This window comes from Oncorhynchus nerka, linkage group LG24 (genome assembly GCF_034236695.1).
Source record: "Oncorhynchus nerka isolate Pitt River linkage group LG24, Oner_Uvic_2.0, whole genome shotgun sequence".
Taxonomy (NCBI): domain Eukaryota; kingdom Metazoa; phylum Chordata; class Actinopteri; order Salmoniformes; family Salmonidae; genus Oncorhynchus; species Oncorhynchus nerka.
Genome location: NC_088419.1, coordinates 88,591,987 through 88,617,880, shown reverse-complemented (window position 1 = coordinate 88,617,880; position 25,894 = coordinate 88,591,987). Strand labels below are relative to the sequence as shown.

At 48.6% G+C, this 25,894-nt stretch overlaps 1 protein-coding gene across 1 annotated transcript in view; it reads right to left on the bottom strand.

Moving 5' to 3' along the window:
- LOC115125399 (DENN domain-containing protein 1B-like) overlaps positions 1-25,894 on the bottom strand; it is a 259,940-nt gene that overhangs the window by 165,373 nt on the left and 68,673 nt on the right. Inside the window, exons 4-7 of the mRNA XM_065009257.1 lie at positions 18,901-18,950; positions 16,903-17,022; positions 6,233-6,302; positions 2,429-2,509 (exon numbers count right to left, since the gene is read on the bottom strand). Coding sequence (XP_064865329.1) covers positions 2,429-2,509; positions 6,233-6,302; positions 16,903-17,022; positions 18,901-18,950 — 321 coding nt within the window. The remainder of the gene's footprint in view (positions 1-2,428; positions 2,510-6,232; positions 6,303-16,902; positions 17,023-18,900; positions 18,951-25,894) is intronic.

Sequence of the window (25,894 nt, the reverse complement as noted above, 5' to 3'; positions counted from 1 at the left end):
AATTTTTTTTTTAAATAAACATTGTGAGTCAATATAGTGTTTGTTTACATTGACTTTGTTTACAAACACTGGAGATAAAACAAGCTTATATTTTGGGTTCTGATGGGGGACGACCGTTAAACTAAGCTCCTGAGGCATTTAGAAGTTATGTTCTTCAAGAATCAAATGGGTACATATCAATCATTTGTCATTCCAAAAATGTATGTAACAACTCTAGATTGCCCCTTTAAGGCAGAGTTATGGAAAAGGAGCGATTGAAAAATAAGTGTTATATTTGTCCAGTAATCCTCTGTGAGATAGTGTCAGGCGTAAGTAAAACAAGACCTGTGTTTGACGGCCAGTTGGTTGTTAGGACGTTTCTGCCCGTGATAACTAGGAGACATGATGAGTTGCGAAAGCGGCCATTAGGCTAACAGACGTCCAGCTAAGGCTTATCCCACAGACCACTTGTGTTTCTAAACAAAGTGTCAGCCCCTTCTCCACACTTATCTCACTCCTATCGTCCTTATCCTGGCTCTCCTTTAACTCTCTCTTCCCCTCTCCTGCACCCCCGTTCCCCCTCTCCTGCACCCCCTCCGTTCCCCTCTCCTGCACCCCCTCCGTTCCCCCTCTCCTGCACCCCCTCCGTTCCCCCTCTCCTGCACCCCCTCCGTTCCCCTCTCCTGCCCTCCCTCCGTTCCCCCTCTCCTGCCCTCCCTCCGTTCCCCCTCTCCTGCCCCCCTCCGTTCCCCTCTCCTGCCCTCCTCTCCGTTCCCCCTCTCCTGCCCCCCTCCGTTCCCCTCTCCTGCCCCCCCTCCGTTCCTCCTCTCCTGCCCTCCCTCCGTTCCCCCTCTCCTGCCCTCCCTCCGTTCCCCTCTCCTGCCCCCCTCCGTTCCCCCTCTCCTGCCCTCCTCTCCTGCCCCCCCTCCGTTCCCCCTCTCCTGCCCTCCTCTCCTGCCCTCCCTCCGTTCCCCTCTCCTGCCCTCCCTCCGTTCCCCTCTCCTGTCCTCCCTCCGTTCCCCCTCTCCTGCCCTCCCTCCGTTCCCCCTCTCCTGCCCTCCTCTCCTGCCCTCCCTCCGTTCCCCTCTCCTGCCCTCCTCTCCTGCCCTCCTCTCCTGCCCTCCTCTCCTGCCCTCCCTCCGTTCCCCCTCTCCTGCCCTCCCTCCGTTCCCCCTCTCCTGTCCCCCCTCCGTTCCCCTTCTCCTGCCCTCCTCTCCTGCCCTCCCTCCGTTCCCCCTCTCCTGCCCCCCTCCGTTCCCCCTCTCCTGCCCTCCCTCCGTTCCCCCTCTCCTGCCCCCTCCGTTCCCCCTCTCCTGCCCTCCTCCGTTCCCCCTCCTGTCCTCCCTCCGTTCCCCCTCTCCTGCCCTCCCTCCGTTCCCCCTCTCCTGCCCTCCTCTCCTGCCCTCCCTCCGTTCCCCCTCTCCTGCCCTCCCTCCGTTCCCCCTCTCCTGCCCCCTCCGTTCCCCCTCTCCTGCCCTCCCTCCGTTCCCCCTCTCCTGCCCTCCTCTCCTGCCCTCCTCTCCTGCCCTCCCTCTGTTCCCCCTCTCCTGCCCTCCCTCCGTTCCCCCTCTCCTGCCCTCCCTCCGTTCCCCCTCTCCTGCCCTCCTCTCCTGCCCTCCCTCCGTTCCCCCTCTCCTGCCCTCCTCTCCTGCCCTCCCTCCGTTCCCCCTCTCCTGCCCTCCTCTCCTGCCCCTCCCTCCGTTCCCTCTCTCCTGCCCTCCCTCCGTTCCCCCTCTCCTGCCCTCCCTCCGTTCCCCCTCTCCTGCCCTCCCTCCGTTCCCCTCCCTCCGTTCCCCCTCTCCTGCCCTCCCTCCGTTCCCCTCCCTCCGTTCCCCCTCTCCTGCCCTCCCTCCGTTCCCCTCTCCTGCCCTCCCTCCGTTCCCCCTCTCCTGCCCTCCTCTCCTGCCCTCCCTCCGTTCCCCTCTCCTGCCCTCCCTCCGTTCCCCCTCTCCTGCCCTCCTCTCCTGCCCCTGCTCCCTCCGTTCCCCCTCTCCTGCCCTCCCTCCGTTCCCCCTCTCCTGCCCTCCTCTCCTGCCCTCCCTCCGTTCCCCCTCTCCTGCCCTCCCTCCGTTCCCCCTCTCCTGCCCTCCTCTCCTGCCCTCCCTCCGTTCCCCCTCTCCTGCCCTCCCTCCGTTCCCCCTCTCCTGCCCTCCTCTCCTGCCCTCCCTCCGTTCCCCCTCTCCTGCCCTCCCTCCGTTCCCCCTCTCCTGCCCTCCCCCTCCGTTCCCCCTCTCCTGCCCCCCCCCCTCCGTTCCCCCTCTCCTTCCCCCCTCCGTTCCCCTCTCCTGCCCTCCCTCCGTTCCCCCTCTCCTGCCCTCCCTCCGTTCCCCCTCTCCTGCCCTCCCTCCGTTCCCCCTCTCCTGCCCTCCTCTCCTGCCCTCCCTCCGTTCCCCCTCTCCTGCCCTCCCTCCGTTCCCCCTCTTCTCTCCAGGAGTCCTACTGTACCTACCACACTCAGGTTGACGGGGGTGAAGGGCTTTGGCACCGGCAGACTGTACAGAGAGTTCAGCATGTCATTCAGCTCATTCTCCTGAAAAACACACCACAATAACAATCATCCAAATGTAACACTGTGTGTCTGATAAATATACAAAACACCAGGTGAATCCAGGTGAAAGCTATGATCCCTTATTGACGTCAACTGTTAAATCCACTTTAAATGAGTGTAGATGAAGGGGAGGAGACAGGTTAAATAATAATTATAAAAGCTTGAAGCATGGATTATGTATGTGTTCCATTCAGAGGGAGAAAGGGCAAGACAAAATATTTAAGTGCCTTTTGAACAGGGTATGGTAGTGTATCAAGAACTGCAACGCTGCTGGGTTTTTCACGCTCAACAGTTTCCCCGTGTGCATCAAGAATGGTCCACCACCCAATACTTTAAGGCACTGTAGTTACTAAAACAGTAACTACGCAATGATGTCTTAGTAACTACGCAATTATGTCTTAGTAACTGTCTTAGTAACTACGCAATGATGTCTTAGTAATAGTCTTAGTAACTACGCAATTATGTCTTAGTAACTACGCAATGATGTCTTAGTAACTTTCTTAGTAACTACGCAATGATGTCTTAGTAACTGTCTTAGTAACTACGCAATGATGTCTTAGTAACTGTCTTAGTAACTACGCAATGATGTCTTAGTAACTGTCTTAGTAACTACGCAATGATGTCTTAGTAATAGTCTTAGTAACTACGCAATGATGTCTTAGTAATAGTCTTAGTAACTACGCAATTATGTCTTAGTAACTACGCAATGATGTCTTAGTAACTACGCAATGATGTCTTAGTAACTGTCTTAGTAACTACGCAATGATGTCTTAGTAACTGTCTTAGTAACTACGCAATGATGTCTTAGTAACTGTCTTAGTAACTACGCAATGATGTCTTAGTAACTGTCTTAGTAACTACGCAATGATGTCTTAGTAACGGTCTTAGTAACTATGCAATTATGTCTTAGTAACTACGCAATTATGTCTTAGTAACTACGCAATTATGTCTTAGTAACTACGCAATTATGTCTTAATAACTGTCTTAGTAACTACGCAATGATGTCTTAGTAACTGTCTTAGTAACTACGCAATGTCTTAGTAACTATGTCTTAGTAGCTATGCATTTGTCTTAGTAACTATGTCTTAGTAACTGTCTTAGTTACTAATACATACTTGCATAGTTACTATGTCTTAGCAACTATGTCTTAGTAACTGTTATTAGCTATGTCTTAGTAACTGTGTTATTAACTATGTCTTAGTAACTGTGTTATTTACTAGGTCTTAGTAACTGTGTTATTTACTAGGTCTTAGTAACTATGCAATTATGTCTTAGTAACCTAAGACATGGTTACTAAGTCATAGTTAATAAGATAGTTACTAAGACATAATTGCATAGTTACTAAGACAGTTACTAAGACAGTTACTAAGACATAATTGCATAGTTACTAAGACATAATTGCATAGTTACTAAGACAGTTACTAAGGCAAATTTGCGTAATTACTAAGACAGTTACTAAGACAGTTACTTAGACATAAATGCGTAGTTACTAAGACATGGTTACTAAGACATGGTTTCTAAGACAAATGCATAGTTACTAAGACATAGTAACTAAGACATAATTGCATATTTACTAAGCAGTTACTAAGACATAGTTGCATAGTTACTAAGACAGTAACTATGTAACTATGTCTTAGTAACTATGTCTTAGTAACTATGCAATTATGTCTTAGTAACTATGTCTTAGTAACTAAGACATAATTGCATAGTTACTAAGACATAGTTAATAAGACATAGTTGCATAGTTACTAAGACATAATTGCTAAGACATAGTTACTAAGACATAGTTACTAAGACACAGGTTATTGTATATGAAAAACATTTTTGTTTCAAGACCATTTTTGTCTCTCTGATTGGCAGCTTTCAATGGTGGAGCTTTAACAGTATGTGTGTGTGTGTGTGTGTGTGTGAGAGAGAGACAGTGAGAGGGAGTGTACGATTGAACAGCCTCCTGTCATGAGATGCTGAATGCTCACACGCATGGTCAGTAACAGAGCTGAGCCTGAGAAAACACTTCATTTACCCCTGGTCCTAAACCCTCATCTGTCAACATCCCTCCATCGCCTTGCTACGGCAGGGTAAATATAAACCGAACCATGCACACCGACACTTCACATCCCCAACACACACACACACACACACACACACACACACCTCATCTATCTGCTCTTTCTAAATCCCTCTTCTGTCTCGCTCGCTCTCGATCTCTCCGCTTCAGAGCAGAAATAAAGATGAACACAGAAATGTTCTCACAAACAAAGGAGTTATTATTTTACAGAAAATAGCCTTTATACTTGTGCTCTCCTTTTGTTTTGACTGGAAATTACATGTGTCAAACACATTCATCCATAAATGTATTTACACTAATGTAGTTCAGATCCACTCAAGTGACCAGAGACTTCAGGAGGACCATTCAAAGAACACAGATATTGTTCTGTTGAATAACATGTAAACTAGGAGAGGGTATTGAGAAGTAAATTATATATAATATACAATAACTAAATAATAAATATAATAAACAACCAAATATTAGAGAAGCAGGAGGTCAGGATAATGACGGTTAGCTAATGAAGGTCAGCACTCCCGATTGGTTGAAATGTTGCATGACATGGTCCGTTTCCTGTGCCCTCTGACCCTATGTGTGTGTGTATTAGGGAGGCTCGGTCTCCTTCATGCCTCTCTCAGCAGTGTTGAGGAAGGAGATACATGATGGCACTCCTTAGTTCCAGCTCACAACCAATCCCTTCCTCCCTCCTCCTCAATGCTCTCTCCTTCTCCCCTCTTCCTCCTCAATGCTCTCTCCTTCTCCCCTCTTCCTCCCTCCTCCTCAATGCTCTCTCCTTCTCCCCTCTTCCTCCTCGATGCTCTCTCCTTCTCCCCTCTTCCTCCCTCCTCAATGCTCTCTCCTTCTCCCCTCTCCTTCTCCCCAATGCTCTCTCCTTCTCCCCTCTCCTTCTCCCCTCTTCCTCCTCAATGCTCTCTCCTTCTCCCCTCTTCCTCCTCAATGCTCTCTCCTTCTCCCCTCTTCCTCCCTCCTCAATGCTCTCTCCTTCTCCCCTCTTCCTCCTCAATGCTCTCTCCTTCTCCCCTCTTCCTCCCTCCTCCTCAAGGCTTTCTCCTTCCCCCTATTCCTCCATAAGGCTCTGTCCTTCCCCCTATTCCTCCCTCCTCCTCAATGCTCTCTCCTTCTCCCTCTTCCTCAATGCTCTCTCCTTCTCCCTCTTCCTCAATGCTCTCTCCTTCTCCCTCTTCCTCAATGCTCTCTCCTTCTCCCTCTTCCTCAATGCTCTCTCCTTCTCCCTCTTCCTCAATGCTCTCTCCTTCTCCCTCTTCCTCAATGCTCTCTCCTTCTCCCTCTTCCTCAATGCTCTCTCCTTCTCCCTCTTCCTCAATGCTCTCTCCTTTTCCCTCTTCCTCCCTCCTCCTCAATGCTCTCTCCTTCCCCCTATTCCTCCCTCCTCCTCAATGCTCTCTCCTTCCCCCTCTTCCTCAAGGCTCTCTCCTTCTCCTCCCTCCTCCTCAATGCTCTCTCCTTCCCCCTATTCCTCCTCATTGCTCTCTCCTTCCCCCTATTCCTCTCCCTACGTCTTAATGACCATTGTTATAATAGCTGCTATAAGAACATAGTATACAATTATCATTCTCTCTCTCTCTCGCTCTCATATATTCCACATGTCTTAAAGAAGTAGTGTACAGAGATCTTACCTGGTTTGTGGTTAGGTAATCTGCTAGCGTGTTCAGGAGCTTGTAATAGATCTCAAACCAGGGCAGATAACTGAGAGACGGAGAGAAACACATGGCAAATAACTGAGAGACCGAGAGAAACTAAATACACATGTTTACAATCAAGCCCGAATTCTAAATAATGAATAAAAACACAAAACAGAAGTGAGCTATGGACACAGCCAGTGAGCTATGGACACAGCCAGTGAGCTATGGACACATCCAGTGAGCTATGGACACATCCAGTGAGCTATGGACACAGCCAGGGAGCTATGGACACAGCCAGGGAGCTATGGACACAGCCAGTGAACTATGGACACAGCCAGTGAACTATGGACACAGCCAGTGAACTATGGACACAGCCAGTGAACTATGGACACAGCCAGTGAACTATGGACACAGCCAGTGAACTATGGACACAGCCAGGGAGCTATGGACACAGCCAGGGAGCTATGGACACAGCCAGGGAGCTATGGACACAGCCAGGGAGCTATGGACACAGCCAGTGAACTATGGACACAGCCAGTGAACTATGGACACAGCCAGTGAGCTATGGACACAGCCAGTGAGCTATGGACACAGCCAGTGAGCTATGGACACACTATGGACACAGCCAGTGAGCTATGGACACAGCCAGTGAACTATGGACACACTATGGACACAGCCAGTGAGCTATGGACACAGCCAGTGAGCTATGGACACAGCCAGTGAGCTATGGACACAGCCAGTGAGCTATGGACACAGCCAGGGAGCTATGGACACAGCCAGGGAGCTATGGACACAGCCAGGGAGCTATGGACACAGCCAGGGAGCTATGGACACAGCCAGGGAGCTATGGACACACTATGGACACAGCCAGTGAGCTATGGACACAGCCAGTGAACTATGGACACAGCCAGTGAGCTATGGACACAGCCAGTGAACTATGGACACACTATGGACACAGCCAGTGAGCTATGGACACAGCCAGTGAACTATGGACACAGCCAGTGAACTATGGACACAGCCAGTGAACTATGGACACAGCCAGTGAGCTATGGACACAGCCAGTGAACTATGGACACAGCCAGTGAACTATGGACACAGCCAGTGAGCTGAAGGCGGTGGGCAGAGGAGGTAGAGACAAGTCTTTAGTTTAAAGGAAGTGAGGAAGGAAGGTAGAGACAAGTCTTTAGTTTAAAGGAAGTAAGGAAGGAAGGTAGAGACAAGTCTTTAGTTTAAAGGAAGTGAGGAAGGAAGGTAGAGACAGGCTTTAGTTTAAAGGAAGTGAGGAAGGAAGGTAGAGACAAGTCTTTAGTTTAAAGGAAGTGAGGAAGGAAGGTAGAGACAAGTCTTTAGTTTAAAGGAAGTGAGGAAGGAAGGTAGAGACAAGTCTTTAGTTTAAAGGAAGTGAGGAAGGAAGGTAGAGACAAGTCTTTAGTTTAAAGGAAGTAAGGAAGGAAGGTAGAGACAAGTCTTTAGTTTAAAGGAAGTGAGGAAGGAAGGTAGAGACAGGCTTTAGTTTAAAGGAAGTGAGGAAGGAAGGTAGAGACAAGTCTTTAGTTTAAAGGAAGTGAGGAAGGAAGGTAGAGACAAGTCTTTAGTTTAAAGGAAGTGAGGAAGGAAGGTAGAGACAGGCTTTAGTTTAAAGGAAGTGAGGAAGGAAGGTAGAGACAAGGCTTTAGTTTAAAGGAAGTGAGGAAGGAAGGTAGAGACAAGGCTTTAGTTTAAAGGAAGTGAGGAAGGAAGGTAGAGACAAGGCTTTAGTTTAAAGGAAGTGAGGAAGGAAGGTAGAGACAAGGCTTTAGTTTAAAGGAAGTGAGGAAGGAAGGTAGAGACAAGGCTTTAGTTTAAAGGAAGTGAGGAAGGAAGGTAGAGACAAGTCTTTACTTTAAAGGAAGTGAGGAAGGAAGGTAGAGACAAGTCTTTACTTTAAAGGAAGTGAGGAAGGAAGGTAGAGACAAGTCTTTAGTTTAAAGGAAGTGAGGAAGGAAGGTAGAGACAAGGCTTTAGTTTAAAGGAAGTGAGGAAGGAAGGTAGAGACAAGTCTTTAGTTTAAAGGAAGTGAGGAAGGAAGGTAGAGACAAGTCTTTAGTTTAAAGGAAGTGAGGAAGGAAGGTAGAGACAGGCTTTAGTTTAAAGGAAGTGAGGAAGGAAGGTAGAGACAAGGCTTTAGTTTAAAGGAAGTGAGGAAGGAAGGTAGAGACAAGTCTTTAGTTTAAAGGAAGTGAGGAAGGAAGGTAGAGACAAGGCTTTAGTTTAAAGGAAGTGAGGAAGGAAGGTAGAGACAAGGCTTTAGTTTAAAGGAAGTGAGGAAGGAAGGTAGAGACAGGCTTTAGTTCTTCAGCCCAACATGACTGGGCCAGTGAGAGCTGTGGTAGGAGGAGAAGGAGGAGGAGGAGGAGGGATGCCATGGTTTTACAAGCATACTGTTCCCAGATGCACAGCCCAGGCTCAAGCCAACACGCAGACGCAGAGGGAGAGAAGCACGACCACACCACCTATTTACACATTTTCAAATAGACATTCCTTCTGGTTTTTCCTTACCTAATTAATGTCAAATTAATAAATAAAATGAACAAACTAAAAATAATTTATACTGTAGTGTTTGTGTTATCGCTAATGGCAAAATACACCCACCAGAAGCCAACAGCATCTGCAACATGTCTCTCTTGATAAGATTGACACGTTCTTGGCGGAGATATTTGACTTGCTTTTGAGGTGGAATGTGGCCAGCATTTTGTTTTGGCTTGAAGGTTGCTCAGAAGAGCTCAGTTAATTTATAATGTTATGCAATCAAATAATTAAAAAAATGTGGTGGGGTATCGAAGTGAGTTATTACAATTTCATTCAGCTTTGGTTGTTAACATGTATTTTAGAAAACGTCTGGCATAATGACAGTGGAAAACGTTATCCATCTGCACTTCAACAAATAAATAGATGCTTCATTAATGTTCACTAACTGACTGAAGGATGAAATGAAGAACAAATGAATGAATGAATACGGTCAAAATTAAACTTAAATGAATTATAATGAAACTTTAATTAAAATACTGTCTCTAAGCTGACTAATGTAGTAGGCTAATACAAAGGGATTCTAAAGGGATCACAATAGAGTGTTTGATTTGTAATCTCAGTAAAAAAACTGTGTGTGTGTGTGTGTGTGTGTGTGTGTGTGTGTGTGTGTGTGTGTGTGTGTGTGTGTGTAGGGCTTGGCTGAGGGACTTTTATTAGCCATGGAAGTCCTGTAGAGACAAGGGGATGCTGGGTAGTTCTCAGGGCATGGGTCACTGGCTGCTCTGCAGACTGGAATTAACGCACAACAAGAAAACAAAGTCAACCTAATGCAAATTTTAATATTGCTAAATCCGCAAGGGGCCAATGACGTGGCGGTTCCCAAGCGCAGCCAATCGGGGGACCTCAGTGACCATTAACCTGGATCAATCAGCTTCTTCACATGCCAATGTTTTGATGTCCGCATGAAGATCTCACCGTAATCAGGTCACACACTGTCGAAACCCAAAACCTAACATGCCTGTGTTATCTACAAAATGAACATGCTGACTGGACATTTAAAAACAGAAACCTAAAGAGAGAAATATACCACGTTGCCAACCAAAGTAGCAGTGGATATTTCTATGAGATGTGGGTGTGTTGAAGTTAATCAATACCACCAAAAAATGCACAAAAAATAACCAATTGGAGCAGGTCACTGAAATCGTCATTATCAGTCTCCTCTTGCCCTTTGTTTAAGAAGCTTGGCTCCTGGACACTAATCCCTTCCATATCCCACGTCAGGGTTTATTTAAATAGTCCTCTCTCTCTCTCCTCATCTGTCCTGTCAGCCTCTCCTTCGTCAGGCCTCACGACCCTCTCAACCATCACACTCCTTTAATGACCCGGCTGTAATCTTTTGTTTTAGAGACAAAGAAATGATTGGTGTAGCAGCGAACCGCAACTCATCGTGATCCCAGATAGGGACACCGGACTACATCTCGCCTTAGCAAAATTAGGCTGAGGTTTTTCTGTGGTATGCGTTTCTTCTGTCTTAAATGAAACTATGTCAGTAAGCACTGCTCCTCTCCCCAGTTAGCAGCTTAGACCTGTTTGTGTTTCCTAAGTCCCAGATAGAAAGACATCCATCACTGTGTGTGGGGGGCTTGGTTATCTCTCCAGCCGTTTTAAAGAACACATGTCCCTTCAAAGTACTGTATACTCACAAAGTAAACCAGTTAATCTCTGACCCACTCACAACCCCTCAGACTGTATCCCCTACCCCGACCCCTCAGACTGTATCTCCTACCCCTCCGACTGTATCCCCTACCACGACCCCTCAGACTGTATCCCCAACCCCTCAGACTGTATCCCCTACCCCTCAGACTGTATCCCCTACCCCTCAGACTGTATCCCCTACCCCGACCCCTCAGACTGTATCCCCTACCCCGACCCCTCAGACTGTATCCCCTACCCCGACCCCTCAGACTGTATCCCTGACCCCTCAGACTGTATCCCTGACCCTCAGACTGTATCCCCTACCCCTCAGACTGTATCCCCTACCCCTCAGACTGTATCCCCTACCCCTCAGACTGTATCCCCTACCCCTCAGACTGTATCCCCGACCCCTCAGACTGTATCCCGACCCCTCAGACAGTATCCCGACCCCTCAGACTGTATCCCCGACCCCTCAGACTGTATCCCCTACCCCTCAGACTGTATCCCCTACCCCTCAGACTGTATCCCCCCTCAGACTGTATCCCTACCCCTCAGACTGTATCCCCTACCCCTCAGACTGTATCCCCTACCCCTCAGACTGTATCCCCTACCCCTCAGACTGTATACCCTACCCCTCAGACTGTATCCCTACCCCTCAGACTGTATCCCCTACCCCTCAGACTGTATCCCTACCCCGACCCCTCAGACTGTATCCCCTACCCCCCCTCAGACTGTATCCCCTACCCCTCAGACTGTATCCCTACCCCTCAGACTGTATCCCCTACCCCTCAGACTGTATCCCCGACCCCTCAGACTGTATCCCCGACCCCTCAGACTGTATCCCCGACCCCTCAGACTGTATCCCGACCCCTCAGACTGTATCCCCGACCCCTCAGACTGTATCCCCCTACCCCGACCCCTCAGACTGTATCCCTCAGACTGTATCCCCGACCCCTCAGACTGTATCCCCGACCCCTCAGACTGTATCCCCGACCCCTCAGACTGTATCCCCTACCCGACCCCTCAGACTGTATCCCCTACCCCTCAGACTGTATCCCCGACCCTCAGACTGTATCCCCGACCCTCAGACTGTATCCCGACCCCTCAGACTGTATCCCCTACCCCTCAGACTGTATCCCGACCCCTCAGACTGTATCCCCGACCCCTCAGACTGTATCCCCGACCCCTCAGACTGTATCCCCGACCCCTCAGACTGTATCCCCTACCCCTCAGACTGTATCCCCTACCCCTCAGACTGTATCCCCTACCCCTCAGACTGTATCCCCTATCCCGACCCCTCAGACTGTATCCCCTACCCCTCAGACTGTATCCCCTACCCCTCAGACTGTATCCCCCTACCCCTCAGACTGTATCCCCTACCCCTCAGACTGTATCCCCACCCCTCAGACTGTATCCCCGACCCCTCAGACTGTATACCCTACCCCTCCTGTATACCCTACCCCCTCAGACTGTATCCCCTACCCCTCAGACTGTATCCCTACCCCTCAGACTGTATCCCCTACCCCTCAGACTGTATCCCCCTACCCCTCAGACTGTATCCCCTACCCCTCAGACTGTATCCCTACCCCTCAGACTGTATCCCCCTACCCCCTCAGACTGTATCCCCGACCCCTCAGACTGTATCCCGACCCCTCAGACTGTATCCCCTACCCCTCAGACTGTATCCCGACCCCCTCAGACTGTATCCCCTACCCCTCAGACTGTATCCCTACCCCCCTCAGACTGTATCCCGACCCCTCAGACTGTATCCCGACCCCTCAGACTGTATCCCCGACCCCTCAGACTGTATCCCCTACCCGACCCCTCAGACTGTATCCCCGACCCCTCAGACTGTATCCCCTACCCCTCAGACTGTATCCCCGACCCCTCAGACTGTATCCCTACCCCTCAGACTGTATCCCCTACCCCTCAGACTGTATCCCCTACCCCTCAGACTGTATCCCCTACCCCTCAGACTGTATCCCCCTACCCCTCAGACTGTATCCCCGACCCCTCAGACTGTATCCCCGACCCCTCAGACTGTATCCCCTCAGACCCCTCAGACTGTATCCCCGACCCCTCAGACTGTATCCCGACCCCTCAGACTGTATCCCCGACCCCTCAGACTGTATCCCGACCCCTCAGACTGTATCCCGACCCCTCAGAGTGTATCCCCGACCCCTCAGACTGTATCCCCTACCCCTCAGACTGTATCCCGACCCCTCAGACTGTATCCCCTACCCCTCAGACTGTATCCCCTACCCCTCAGACTGTATCCCCTACCCCTCAGACTGTATCCCCCGACCCCTCAGACTGTATCCCCTACCCCTCAGACTGTATCCCCGACCCCTCAGACTGTATCCCGACCCCTCAGACTGTATCCCCTACCCCTCAGACTGTATCCCCCCCTCAGACTGTATCCCCTACCCCTCAGACTGTATCCCGACCCCTCAGACTGTATCCCCGACCCCTCAGACTGTATCCCGACCCCTCAGACTGTATCTCCGACCCCTCAGACTGTATCCCGACCCCTCAGACTGTATCCCCGACCCCTCAGAGTGTATCCCCGACCCCTCAGAGTGTATCCCCGACCCCTCAGAGTGTATCCCCGACCCCTCAGAGTGTATCCCGACCCCTCAGACTGTATCCCCGACCCCTCAGACTGTATCCCCTACCCCTCAGACTGTATCCCCTACCCCTCAGACTGTATCCCCGACCCCTCACACTGTATCCCCGACCCCTCAGACTGTATCCCCTACCCCTCAGACTGTATCCCCTACCCCTCAGACTGTATCCCGACCCCTCAGACTGTATCCCGACCCCTCAGACTGTATCCCCGACCCCTCAGACTGTATCCCCGACCCCTCAGACTGTATCCCCTACCCCTCAGACTGTATCCCTGACCCTCAGACTCTCTATCAACCAGAACACCACACACAGGGATGGTCAGAAGATATAAACCCCTCAGACTGTATCACCGACCCTCAGACTCTCTATCAACCAGAACACCACACACAGGGATGGTCAGAAGATATAAACCCCTCAGACTGTATCCCCGACCCTCAGACTGTATCTCCTACCCCTCAGACTGTATCCCCTACCCCTCAGACTGTATCCCCGACCCCTCAGACTGTATCCCCTACCCCTCAGACTGTATCCCCGACCCCTCAGACTGTATCCCCGACCCCTCAGACTGTATCCCCGACCCCTCAGACTGTATCCCCTACCCCTCAGACTGTATCCCCTACCCCTCAGACTGTATCCCCGACCCCTCAGACTGTATCCCGACCCCTCAGACTGTATCCCCTACCCCTCAGACTGTATCCCCTACCCCTCAGAGTGTATCCCTACCCTCAGACTGTATCCCCTACCCCTCAGACTGTATCCCCTACCCCTCAGACTGTATCCCCTACCCCTCAGAGTGTATCCCCTACCCCTCAGACTGTATCCCCTACCCCTCAGACTGTATCCCCTACCCCTCAGACTGTATCCCCTACCCCTCAGACTGTATCCCCTACCCCTCAGACTGTATCTCCTACCCCTCAGACTGTATCCCGACCCCTCAGACTGTATCCCTGACCCTCAGACTCTCTATCAACCAGAACACCACACACAGGGATGGTCAGAAGATATAAACCCCTCAGACTGTATCACCGACCCTCAGACTCTCTATCAACCAGAACACCACACACAGGGATGGTCAGAAGATATAAACCCCTCAGACTGTATCCCCGACCCTCAGACTCTCTATCAACCAGAACACCACACACAGGGATGGTCAGAAGATATAAACCCCTCAGACTGTATCACCGACCCTCAGACTCTCTATCAACCAGAACACCACACACAGGGATGGTCAGAAGATATAAACCCCTCAGACTGTATCCCCGACCCTCAGACTCTCTATCAACCAGAACACCACACACAGGGATGGTCAGAAGATATAAACCCCTCAGACTGTATCCCCGACCCTCAGACTCTCTATCAACCAGAACACCACACACAGGGATGGTCAGAAGATATAAACCCAGCAGTGGAAGTGATCTAAACTATTTATTATAATTCTGTTGAAGACACATATTCTCTAAAAGCTCAAATCAATTAACTGGTGTTTTTTTTGTAAGGACATAAATGATGTAATTTCCAACTAAACAAATGACAACAGAGAGATGAGAGTTATGTTTTCTGGCGTTGGGATATCAATATAAACCAACTGCAATCTCTCAATCCATTTCAGGGCAAGTAGCCGCTGTTTGCTGACATAAAGTACCTGTTGTGTGTTATTCCTATTCCCTGGATGGGTCTTAAATCTCCCTCTACACCCAGTCAACTCACACCGTGTAGCTGGCTCACTGGAAGATTTCATTACACCTTTACTTTCCCGGGGTTAAAGGTTAAGTACTGGGAAGGAAATGCCCTCCGGCGTCCCGCTCAGTGACCACTAACGGGAGCGCTAACGCCCCTAAAAGGGAACCCAATTCTCAGCCGCCAAATAAAATCAAGGAAACCGCCTTTTCTCATCAGCGACCTCTCTCACATGTCCGAAGGCGGTTTCTCCATAAATGTGAGAGAATTACCAAAGGAAAGAAGAGGAGGCGGAGGATGAGGGTCGAGGGGAAGGAAGAAAAGATTGTAAAATCGAAGCTTTGTACCTCTTTAAAAAGGTTTTGGCCTGAAGGTAGCACGGCCCTTTTTGGCCTGGGCTTTAGTCGTAGCACTACAAAGCCCTGGCCATGTAAAACTGTCCTAGTCATTAAGCCACTTCCTTGTGTAAGCATAGGTGACAATTTTATAGTCCCGGTACTTCAACAATCACAGGGACCCAAATGGTTTTAATTACTTTTGTTTTATATCCGGGGAACAAACACAACAAACACTTTAAATGAAGGTAGCTGGCTAGAAATATCGTCGCAGGGACATTTGTTGATCGTCTAAATTTGTATCCATCTGTTGAATCTGATTACAACATAGATTAAAACATATTATTCAATATGATCACAACTTGGATTGTTTATCTAAGAATTATCAACTACTTCCCAGTTGTGTATCTTGATAAAACAACCGAATAAACTTGAGACTGGGTCTTTACTCTCTGTCATTGATGTGAAAAATCACATTTGTACATATTTCACATGTATAAACCATGAGATATCCAAAATATGCATCTTTGTTATTATGTTGTAAAATATTTTCACTAATCTTTTTCCCCACACAGTGGGTCTATTTAAGAGACAAACATAAATAAAACAGGCCACAAAAACAAAGAACTGTGAAGTATTTAAAAAACACACACACACACACACACACACACACACACAGAGAGAGAAGAATAAAAACTTTCTATACATTTCTTATGATGAATGAAGCAAGCCATGCAAACTACTCAGAATGCATAATGAATTGTATACATCATATGTCAAATGAATTAGCATGTGGGACTCAGAGAGGGGGTTATGGGAGTCTCTGCTAATTGGCAGCGAGGCTTCATGCATAATTATGGGCCGAGCGGCTTCCTTTGCCGTGCTTCTGGGCCAGTAGCTGAATAACGAGAAGAGAGAAACAAAGGACATGGTGGTGGTGGCTGTCCGGGGGAGTTGAGGGGTGGAGGGGGGGGGGGGTACAGCTCATCTCGACAGCAGCTCATCAAGAACAAGATAAACCCTGCGACTGTCGTCAATATCCCCCCCCCAAAAAAAAATATTTTGTATAATTGTGCAAATTCCCATTACTCCTGTGGTTAATTTAACTATACTGTTTTACTAATTAAATGTTTCTTATTGAAAGGACGTTGTCCATTTTTTTAAACATAAAATGTGGTTTAATTTAAAAGGTCTTATTAAAATAAATGAAACATTTTTAAAATGTAGTTTTTACTTAGATATCTTTCTGTGCAATAATGAAACATGACATAATATTTTTGATAAATCTGTGCTAAACAATATCTCGAGGGGGGAGTTGAACCTACCATCTTCAATCTACTACTAAAACGATACTTCATAGTTGTCATTGATAGGTTGTTACTTCAATTGTTTGTCCTGTAAAATAGAACTAAATGAATAATATTATAGGGACAAAATGAATAGGGAATTCAGGAGTTTAGTATTCTGTAACTGACATGACTAACTTCAACACTCGGATGCATATTGCTTCCAAAGAAACAGTATGATCGTCGACATGTGAGTTTCTTTCACTTCCAAAACCTCACTGTCTCCTCAATCAATTAAGAAATGTAATCTGCATATTATAAAGAGTGAAGTGAGGATATTACAACTTTAAATTTTATTTATTTATGAATAACTAACGATAATATACACGTCTTTCCTCATAAGTTGGATAATTGTGACAAAATTCATTTCTAAAAAAATAATAGAAATACTGAACTGGATTTGCGTAACTGATTGATCAAATCGGCCAGTAGGTGGAGAATAACCTTGTTGAAAGGTCCTATCTGTAAGTCGTACCTGAGCAGACAGATGCAGACACGGCAGCCGGACGTGAGTCTGCAGAAGCCAAACCTCTGCTTGCTCTCGATGTCCGTCAGCACAAAGGTAAAGTTCTGGCCCACCGGACTCTGGGAAACCCTGGGAACAGTCACCGCACGCAGGCAGGCAGGCAGGCACGCACGCAGGCGGGCAGGCAGGCACGCACGGGACAGAGACAACACACCATTAACACAACCAATTACCACGACACATGTACTACAGTATTACCACACAGTCACCTACGGAACAGAAATACCCAAACCATTAATTGGGAACAACAAATGGGACATTCATCAAGTGTTTCAGAGAATCATGAAAATGAGTTGTGAACATGTAATGGTTTGAGTTTTCAGCTAACCAGAATATTGTATAACCACATTATAAACAGCAGAGGAGAGACACAACAAACTTACAATAACATATTATTATGAAGATATTTATACAGTAGAACCAAGCACTACTGACTTGGTGATAGCGATACACAGAGAGCGTTGTTCAGCATAACATTCTTTCCAATATGTTTCATCCTTCACAGACCTACAGTACGAGACAAAAGAGTCAATACTTGAGTCAGTGAGACAACTAAATCTGTTTGGTTTCTTATTAAAATAAGGATTTTTTTGGGGTCTAAAGTGGCTAACTACTCACCTAGCACTAAGTGTCTCAACCTAACGCTGACTAGAAGGCCAAGATCACTACGAAACCTTTCGATATGTCCCTGACTGTTGAGTGTGTGAGAGTTGGGTGTGTTTTCTCTCATGCAGTTTCATCACTAGATGGCAGCAGTTAAGCTTGTGTGTACTCCAAGCTAAAAGAAACAGCACTTTTCACATGTCATTCTCCAGGAAGAAAAATAAGAGCAGAATCCTCTACAGATGGCAATTATTCATCAGACTGGTAAATAGTTATTCAGACTGGTACCAAGTCTAGGTATATAGTTATTCAGACTGGTACCAAGTCTAGGTATATAGTTATTCAGACTGGTACCAAGTCTAGATATATAGTTATTCAGACTGGTACCAAGTCTAGATATATAGTTATTCAGACTGGTACCAAGTCTAGATATATAGTTATTCAGACTGGTACCAAGTCTAGATCTATAGTTATTCAGACGGGTACCAAGTCTAGATCTATAGTTATTCAGACTGGTACAAAGTCTAGATCTATAGTTATTCAGAATGGTACCAAGTCTAGATATATAGTTATTCAGACTGGTACCAAGTCTAGGTATATAGTTATTCAGACTGGTACCAAGTCTAGGTATATAGTTATTCAGACTGGTACCAGGTCTAGATATATAGTTATTCAGACTGGTACAGACTGGTACACAGAGAACAGCAGATACGGGGTTAACAGCAGATACGGGGTTAACAGCAGATACGGGGGTTAACAGCAGATACGGGGGTTAACAGCAGATACGGGGTTAACAGCAGATACGGGGTTAACAGCAGATACGGGGTTAACAGCAGATACGGGGTTAACAGCAGATACGGGGTTAACAGCAGATACGGGGTTAACAGCAGATACGGGGTTAACAGCAGATACGGGGTTAACAGCAGATACGGGGTTAACAGCAGATACGGGGTTAACAGAGATACGGGGTTAACAGCAGATACGGGGTTAACAGCAGATACGGGGTTAACAGCAGATCCGGGGTTAACAGCAGATCCGGGGTTAACAGCAGATACGGGGTTAACAGCAGATACGGGGTTAACAGCAGATACGGGGTTAACAGCAGAACGGGGGTTAACAGCAGATGCGGGGTTAACAGCAGATACAGGGTTAACAGCAGATACAGGGTTAACAGCTGACTCCCCTGTATCTGAGCTCCATTATGTGGCACATACACAGCTCTCCAGTTTCTAATAAATATGATTGTGTGTGTGTGTGTGTGTGTGTGTGTGTGTGTGTGTGTGTGTGTGTGTGTGTGAGAGAGAGAGTACAGGACTAACAAGGGAACAGGGGACAGAATCCTACCTCTCCACATCGAAGGGGAAGCAGAACTTGGGCACCGTCTGGAGAACCTCCTGAGAACACAACCATTAGAAAACATTTAGTTAACATTAACACAACCATTAGAAAACATTTAGTTAACATTAACACAACCATTAGAAAACATTTAGTTAACATTAACACAACCATTAGAAAACATTTAGTTAACATTAACACAACCATTAGAAAACATTTAGTTAACATTAACACAACCATTAGAAAACATTTAGTTAACATTAACACACACGCAAACACTAAAACAATCACCCAACGCAAACCCAACACTAATACAACGTTAACACTAAAACAAGAACAACATAACCCAACTCGCACACAATAACTTTCAATGATAAGCCATTATAAATGTTTATAAACACTAAATGATTATACATGTTTAAAAACTAGGAAAAAATGTTATGTATTAATAGTGTGAACAACAGCAAAATATGTATTTTTTAGCTTATTCATTATTAATAATGAATGTATTCTCATTCATACACGACCCTGTAAATTTAGCCTAATCAAACATAACAGACTTAATCAATCAAATGACTTGTTGAAGAAGGATTCAATTAAAAGTGTTACAGTGAAAAAAAATCCTCTCATTAAATAATTAAAATCAGGCTAAATAACCCGACATACAACAGACATGACTTCATGTTCAGAGATGATGAGTGTTGCAGTTGAGAGAATCAGGGCTAAAACGGTTTCTATTCTATAGATCCAGACCCACAGATTAAATCATTAGCTATGAAAACCTACATCAATTATCAGGGGTGATGATGGGGGAGGGAAGGAGGGAGGGAGGGAAGGAAGGAGGGAGACTCAGGTGGAGGCAGATTGCTGTGACAATGAGCTAAGCAGCTCTGGGGGTACAGAACTGGCAGGGTGGAGGGGGGTGTACAGAACGGGCAGGGTGGAATGGGTGTGGAGCCTTAAGGGCTTTACCTCCCAACACCTCCCCTGGGGGGACCTGCCCTTCAGCCCCCCACCAGGGGATATGATTTAGACAAGGAGCAGAGTTGAGCACCATATGGAACATCTGTCTGTCTGAGGGGTGAGTCTGCCTGTCTGTCTGCCTGTCTATCTGAGGGGTGAGTCCATCTGCCTGTCTGTCTGCCTGCCTGTCTGAGGGGTGAGTCTATCTGCCTGTCTGTCTGCCTGCCTGTCTGAGGGGTGAGTCTGCCTGTCTGTCTGAGGGGTGAGTCTGCCTGTCTGTCGGTCTGTCTGTCTGAGGGGTGAGTCTGCCTGTCTGTCTGAGGGGTGAGTCTGCCTGTCTGTCTGAGGGGTGAGTCTGCCTGTGTCTGCCTGTCTGAGGGGTGAGTATGTCTGTGTCTGCCTGTCTGAGGGGTGAGTATGTCTGTGTCTGCCTGTCTGAGGGGTGAGTCTGCCTGTCTGTCTGCCTGTCTATCTGAGGGGTGAGTCTATCTGCCTGTCTGTCTGCCTGCCTGTCTGAGGGGTGAGTCTATCTGCCTGTCTGTCTGCCTGCCTGTCTGAGGGGTGAGTCTGCCTGTCTGTCTGAGGGGTGAGTCTGCCTGTCTGTCTGAGGGGTGAGTCTGCCTGTCTGTCGGTCTGTCTGTCTGAGGGGTGAGTCTGCCTGTCTGTCTGAGGGGTGAGTCTGCCTGTCTGTCTGAGGGGTGAGTCTGCCTGTCTGTCTGAGGGGTGAGTCTGCCTGTGTCTGCCTGTCTGAGGGGTGAGTATGTCTGTGTCTGCCTGTCTGAGGGGTGAGTATGTCTGTGTCTGCCTGTCTGAGGGGTGAGTATGTCTGTGTCTGCCTGTCTGAGGGGTGAGTATGTCTGTGTCTGCCTGTCTGAGGGGTGAGTATGTCTGTGTCTGTATGTCTGCCTGTCTGAGGGGTGAGTCTGTCTGTGTCTACGTGTCTGAGGGGTGAGTATGTCTGTGTCTGTATGTCTGCCTGTCTGAGGGGTGAGTCTGTCTGTGTCTGCCTGTCTGAGGGGTGAGTCTGTCTGCTGGTCTGAAGGGTGAGTCTGCCTATCTGTCTGAGGGGTGAGTGTCTGCGTGCCTGTCTGAGGGGTGAGTGTCTGCGTGCCTGTCTGAGGGGTGAGTGTCTGTCTGTGAGTGGTGAGTCGATCTGCCTGTCAGTCTGTCTGAGGGGTGAGTCTGTCTGACTGTCTGTCTGTCTGTCTGAAGGGTGAGTCTGCCCGTCTTTTATCTGTCTAAGGGTGGTGAGTGTCTGTCTGTCTGTCTGTCTGTCTGAAGGGTGAGTGTGTCTGTTTTATCTGTCTGAGGGGTGAGTCTGTGTCTGTTTTATCTGTCTGAGGGTGGTGAGTGTCTGTCTGTCTGTCTGAAGGGTGAGTCTGTCTGTCTACCTGAGGGGTGAGTCTGTCTGTCTGTTTTATCTGTCTGAGGGTGGTGAGTCTGTCTGTCTGTCTGTCTGAGGTTTGAGTGCCCGTCTGTCTGTCCGTCTGTCTGTCTGAGGGTTGAGAGCCCGTCTGTCTGTCTGTCTGTCTGTCTGAGGGTTGATAGCCCGTCTGAGGGTTGAGAGCCCGTCTGTCTGTCTGTCTGTCTGTCTGTCTGAGGGTTGAGAGCCCGTCTGTCTGTCTGTCTGTCTGAGGGTTGAGAGCCCGTCTGTCTGTGTGTCTGAGGGTTGAGAGTCCGTCTGTCTGTCTGTCTCTTCTATTATTAAGCACCTTGTAGAGCCTATCTTAAATATGGCACTCACATTAACCAAATAAAAACTTATGGGTTGCCAGATTCCTGGAACTGTCATTGTCCAGCCGATTTGGGTTGACAGGAAGGATGTGAGCTTGAATGACAGTCCTGACCCAAGGACACCAACAAGATCCCGATACAATAAAACAAAGCAGTAAGCAGTGTGTGTGTGTGTGTGTGTGTGTGTGTTGTGGGTGGGTGGGTGTGGGTGTGTGTGAGTACATGTTTTGCCGGTCCTCACTTGGAAAAACACTATTTTAGGGTTAGGGGTTGGGATTTCGGGTGAGGTTTACGGGGTGAGGTTAGGGTAAGTGTTACATTTACGGAAAATAGGATTATAGTAAGACAAAGCTGTGTGTGTGTCGGTGTGTGTGTCGGTGTGTGTGTGTATGTGTCGGTGTGTGTGTGTGTACAAACAAATAGATTGATCTATTTCACTCAAGATCCCACAAACTCAGCAGGAGCAAATGTCCAGAACATTCCAACACAAACCCTCTTTCCATCCAGAAGGGATGAGGACAACTGACAAGCATTTCTCTTCCTTCTCCAACGAGCATCTCTGTCTGTCTCAATCTGTTTGTGTGTGTCTGTCTCCATCCTCTCCTCTCCATCCTCCCCTCCATCCTCTCCTCTCCCTCCATCCTCTCCATCCTCTCCTCCATCCTCTCCTCTCCATCCTCTCCCCTCCATCCTCTCCCCTCTCCATCCTCTCCCCTCTCCATCCTCTCCCCTCTCCATCCTCTCCCCTCTCCATCCTCTCCCCTCCATCCTCTCCTCCCCATCCTCTCCCCTCCATCCTCTCCTCTCCATCCTCCCCTCCACACCCTCCCCTCTCCATTCTCAACTCTACACCCTCTCCTCTCCTCCACACCTCCCTCTCCACCCTCTCCTCTCTCCATCCTCTCCTCAACTCTACACCCTCTCCTCTCCTCCACACCCTCCCCTCTCCATCCTCTCCCCCTCTCCACCCTCTCCTCTCTCCACCCTCTCCTCTCTCCTGCCTCTCCATCCTCGCCTCTCTCCATCCTCGCCTCTCTCCATCCTCGCCTCTCTCCACCTCTCCTCTCTCCACCCTCTCCTCTCTCCACCCTCTCCTCTCTCCACCCTCTCCTCTCTCCATCCTCTACATCTTCTCCTCTACAGCCTCTCCCTTCCCTCCTCTCCTCTACAGCCTCTCCTCTACAGCCTCCTCTTCATCCTCTACATCCACTCCTCTACATCCACTCCTCTACATCCACTCCTCTACATCCACTCCTCTACATCCACTCCTCTACATCCACTCCTCTACATCCACTCCTCTACATCCACTCCTCTACATCCACTCCTCCACATCCACTCCTCCACATCCACTCCTCCACATCCACTCCTCCACATCCACTCCTCCACATCCACTCCTCCACATCCACTCCTCCACATCCACTCCTCCACATCCACTCCTCCACATCCACTCCTCCACATCCACTCCTCCACATCCACTCCTCTACATCCTCTTCTCTCCTCTCAATCCTATCCACATCATCCTCTACATCCACTCCTCTCCACATCATCCTCTACATCCTCTTCTCTCCTCTCAATCCTATCCACATCATCCTCTACATCCACTCCTCTACAGCCTCTCCATTCTCTCCTCTACATCCACTCCTCTCCACATCATCCTCTACATCCTCTTCTCTCCTCTCAATCCTATCCACATCATCCTCTACAGCCTCTCCCCTCTACAGCCTCTACATCCACTCCTCTCCACATCATCCTCTACAGCCTCTCCCCTCTACAGCCTCTACATCCACTCCTCTCCACATCATCCTCTACAGCCTCTCCCCTCTACAGCCTCTACATCCTCTCCTCTCCATTATCTCCTCTCCTGTACATCCCCTCCTGTACATTCCCTCCATCCTCTCCTCTACATCCCCTCTACATCCACTCCTCTACATCCACTCCTCTACATCCACTCCTCTACATCCACTCCTCTACATCCACTCCTCTACATCCTCTCCTCTACATCCTCTCCTCTACATCCACTCCTCTACATCCACTCCTCTACATCCACTCCTCTACATCCACTCCTCTACATCCACTCCTCTACATCCTATCCTCTACATCCTATCCTCTACATCCTATCCTCTACATCCTATCCTCTACATCCTATCCTTTAACCATTTGTACATTGTTAAAACACTGTATATATATATAATATGACATTTCTAATGTCTTTATTGTTTTGAAACTTCTGTATGTGTAATGTTTACTGTTAATTTTTATTGTTTATTTCACTTTATATATTCACTTTATATATTATCTACCTCACTTGCTTTGGCAATGTTAACACATGTTTCCCATGCCAATAAATCCCTTGAATTGACAAAGGAGAGAGAGACAGAGAGAGAGAGAGAGAGAGAGAGAGAGAGAGATACAGAGAGAGAGAGAGATACAGAGAGAGAGAAAGATACAGAGAGAGAGAGAGACAGAGATACAGAGAGAGGAGAGACAGAGATACAGAGAGAGAAGAGACACAGAGAGAGAAGAGACAGATACAGAGAGAGGAGAGACAGAGATACAGAGAGAGGAGAGACAGAGAGAGAGAGAGGAGAGGAACAGAATGGAGGAAAAAGATAATTAGATAGAGAGGAAGGGAATCGGTAAAAAAAAGAGCCGTCGAGGGAGGGAGGAATGGAAAGGGGGAGAGAGAGATTAACTGAGCCACCTCTCCCCCTCCCTTCAAACTACCTCCCTCTCCCCTGCTCCAATGGGTATTTTAGTATTTAAGCCCAGTTTTATATCCCCCCAGCCAGCCGACCAACCAACTAGCCGGCCAACCAACCAACCAACCAACCAACCAACCAAGTAAGCGAGAGTGAGTGAGTGAGTGAGTGAGTGGTGAGTGAGTGAGTGAGTGAGTGAGTGAGTGAGAGAGAGAGAGAGAGAGAGAGAGAGATTAACTGAGCTCTCCACTCTCTATCCCCCCTGTTGGCAGGTTCCCCCTCTCTCCCTCCCTCTCCCTCCTCTACTCTGGGGGGTTTTCGTCTTAAAGCCATGCCTTATATTCCCCCAGCCAGCCAGCTAACCAACCAGTTAGCCAGTTAAGGCCTCCTCAGCCAGCCAGCCAGTTAAGGCCTCCTCAGCCAGCCAGCTAACCAACCAGTTAGCCAGTTAAGGCCTCCTCAGCCAGCCAGTCAGTTAAGGCCTCCTCAGCCAGCCAGCTAACCAACCAGTTAGCCAGTTAAGGCCTCCTCAGCCAGCCAGCCAGCCAGCCAGTTAAGGCCTCCTCAGCCAGCCAGCTAACCGGTAGGCCAGCTAACACTTTCTCAGTCAGCCAGCCAGCCAGCTAACCAGTAGGCCAGCTAACACTTTCTCAGTCAGCCAGCCAGCCAGCTAACCAGTAGGCCAGCTAACACTTTCTCAGCCAGCCAGCCAGCTAAACGGTAGGCCAGCTAACACTTTCTCAGTCAGCCAGCCAGCCAGCTAACCGGTAGGCCAGCTAACACTTTCTCAGTCAGCCAGCCAGCTAACCGGTGGGCCAGCTAACACTTTCTCAGTCAGCCAGCTAACACTTTCTCAGCCAGCCAGCCAGCCAGCTAACCGGTAGGCCAGCTAACACTTTCTCAGTCAGCCAGCCAGCTAACCGGTAGGCCAGCTAACACTTTCTCAGCCAGCCAGCCAGCTAAACGGTAGGCCAGCTAACACTTTCTCAGCCAGCCAGCCAGCTAACCGGTAGGCCAGCTAACACTTTCTCAGTCAGCCAGCCAGACCTAACCAACCAGCTAACCAGTAGGCCAGCTAACACTTTCTCAGTCAGCCAGCCAGACAGCTAACCAGTAGGCCAGCTAACGCTTTCTCAGTCAGCCAGCCAACCAACGAATCAACTGGTAGGCCAGCTAAGGCTCTCGGACTGGTCGGGAAAAAAAACTAACCCTTCTGAGTCTAACTCGACTGACTGGCTCTGCTCCGGTCTATCCTGGTCTATCAATGATCTGGTTTCGAGCTCCGAGCAATCGACACACCTGTCCCACTCTCTCTCTCACCAACATCCAACCCCTTACCTGTCCCACCAACATCCAATCCTCCACCTGTCCCACCAACATCCAACCCTCTACCTGTCCCACCAACAACCAACCCTTCACCACCTGACCTGTCCCACTCTCTCTCTCACCAACATCCAACCCTCAACCTGTCCCACCAACATCCAACCCTCAACCTGTCCCACCAACATCCAACCCCCACCTGTCCCACCAACATCCAACCCCACCTGTCCCACCAACATCCAACCCCCACCTGTCCCACCAACAACCAACCCTTCACCATCTGACCT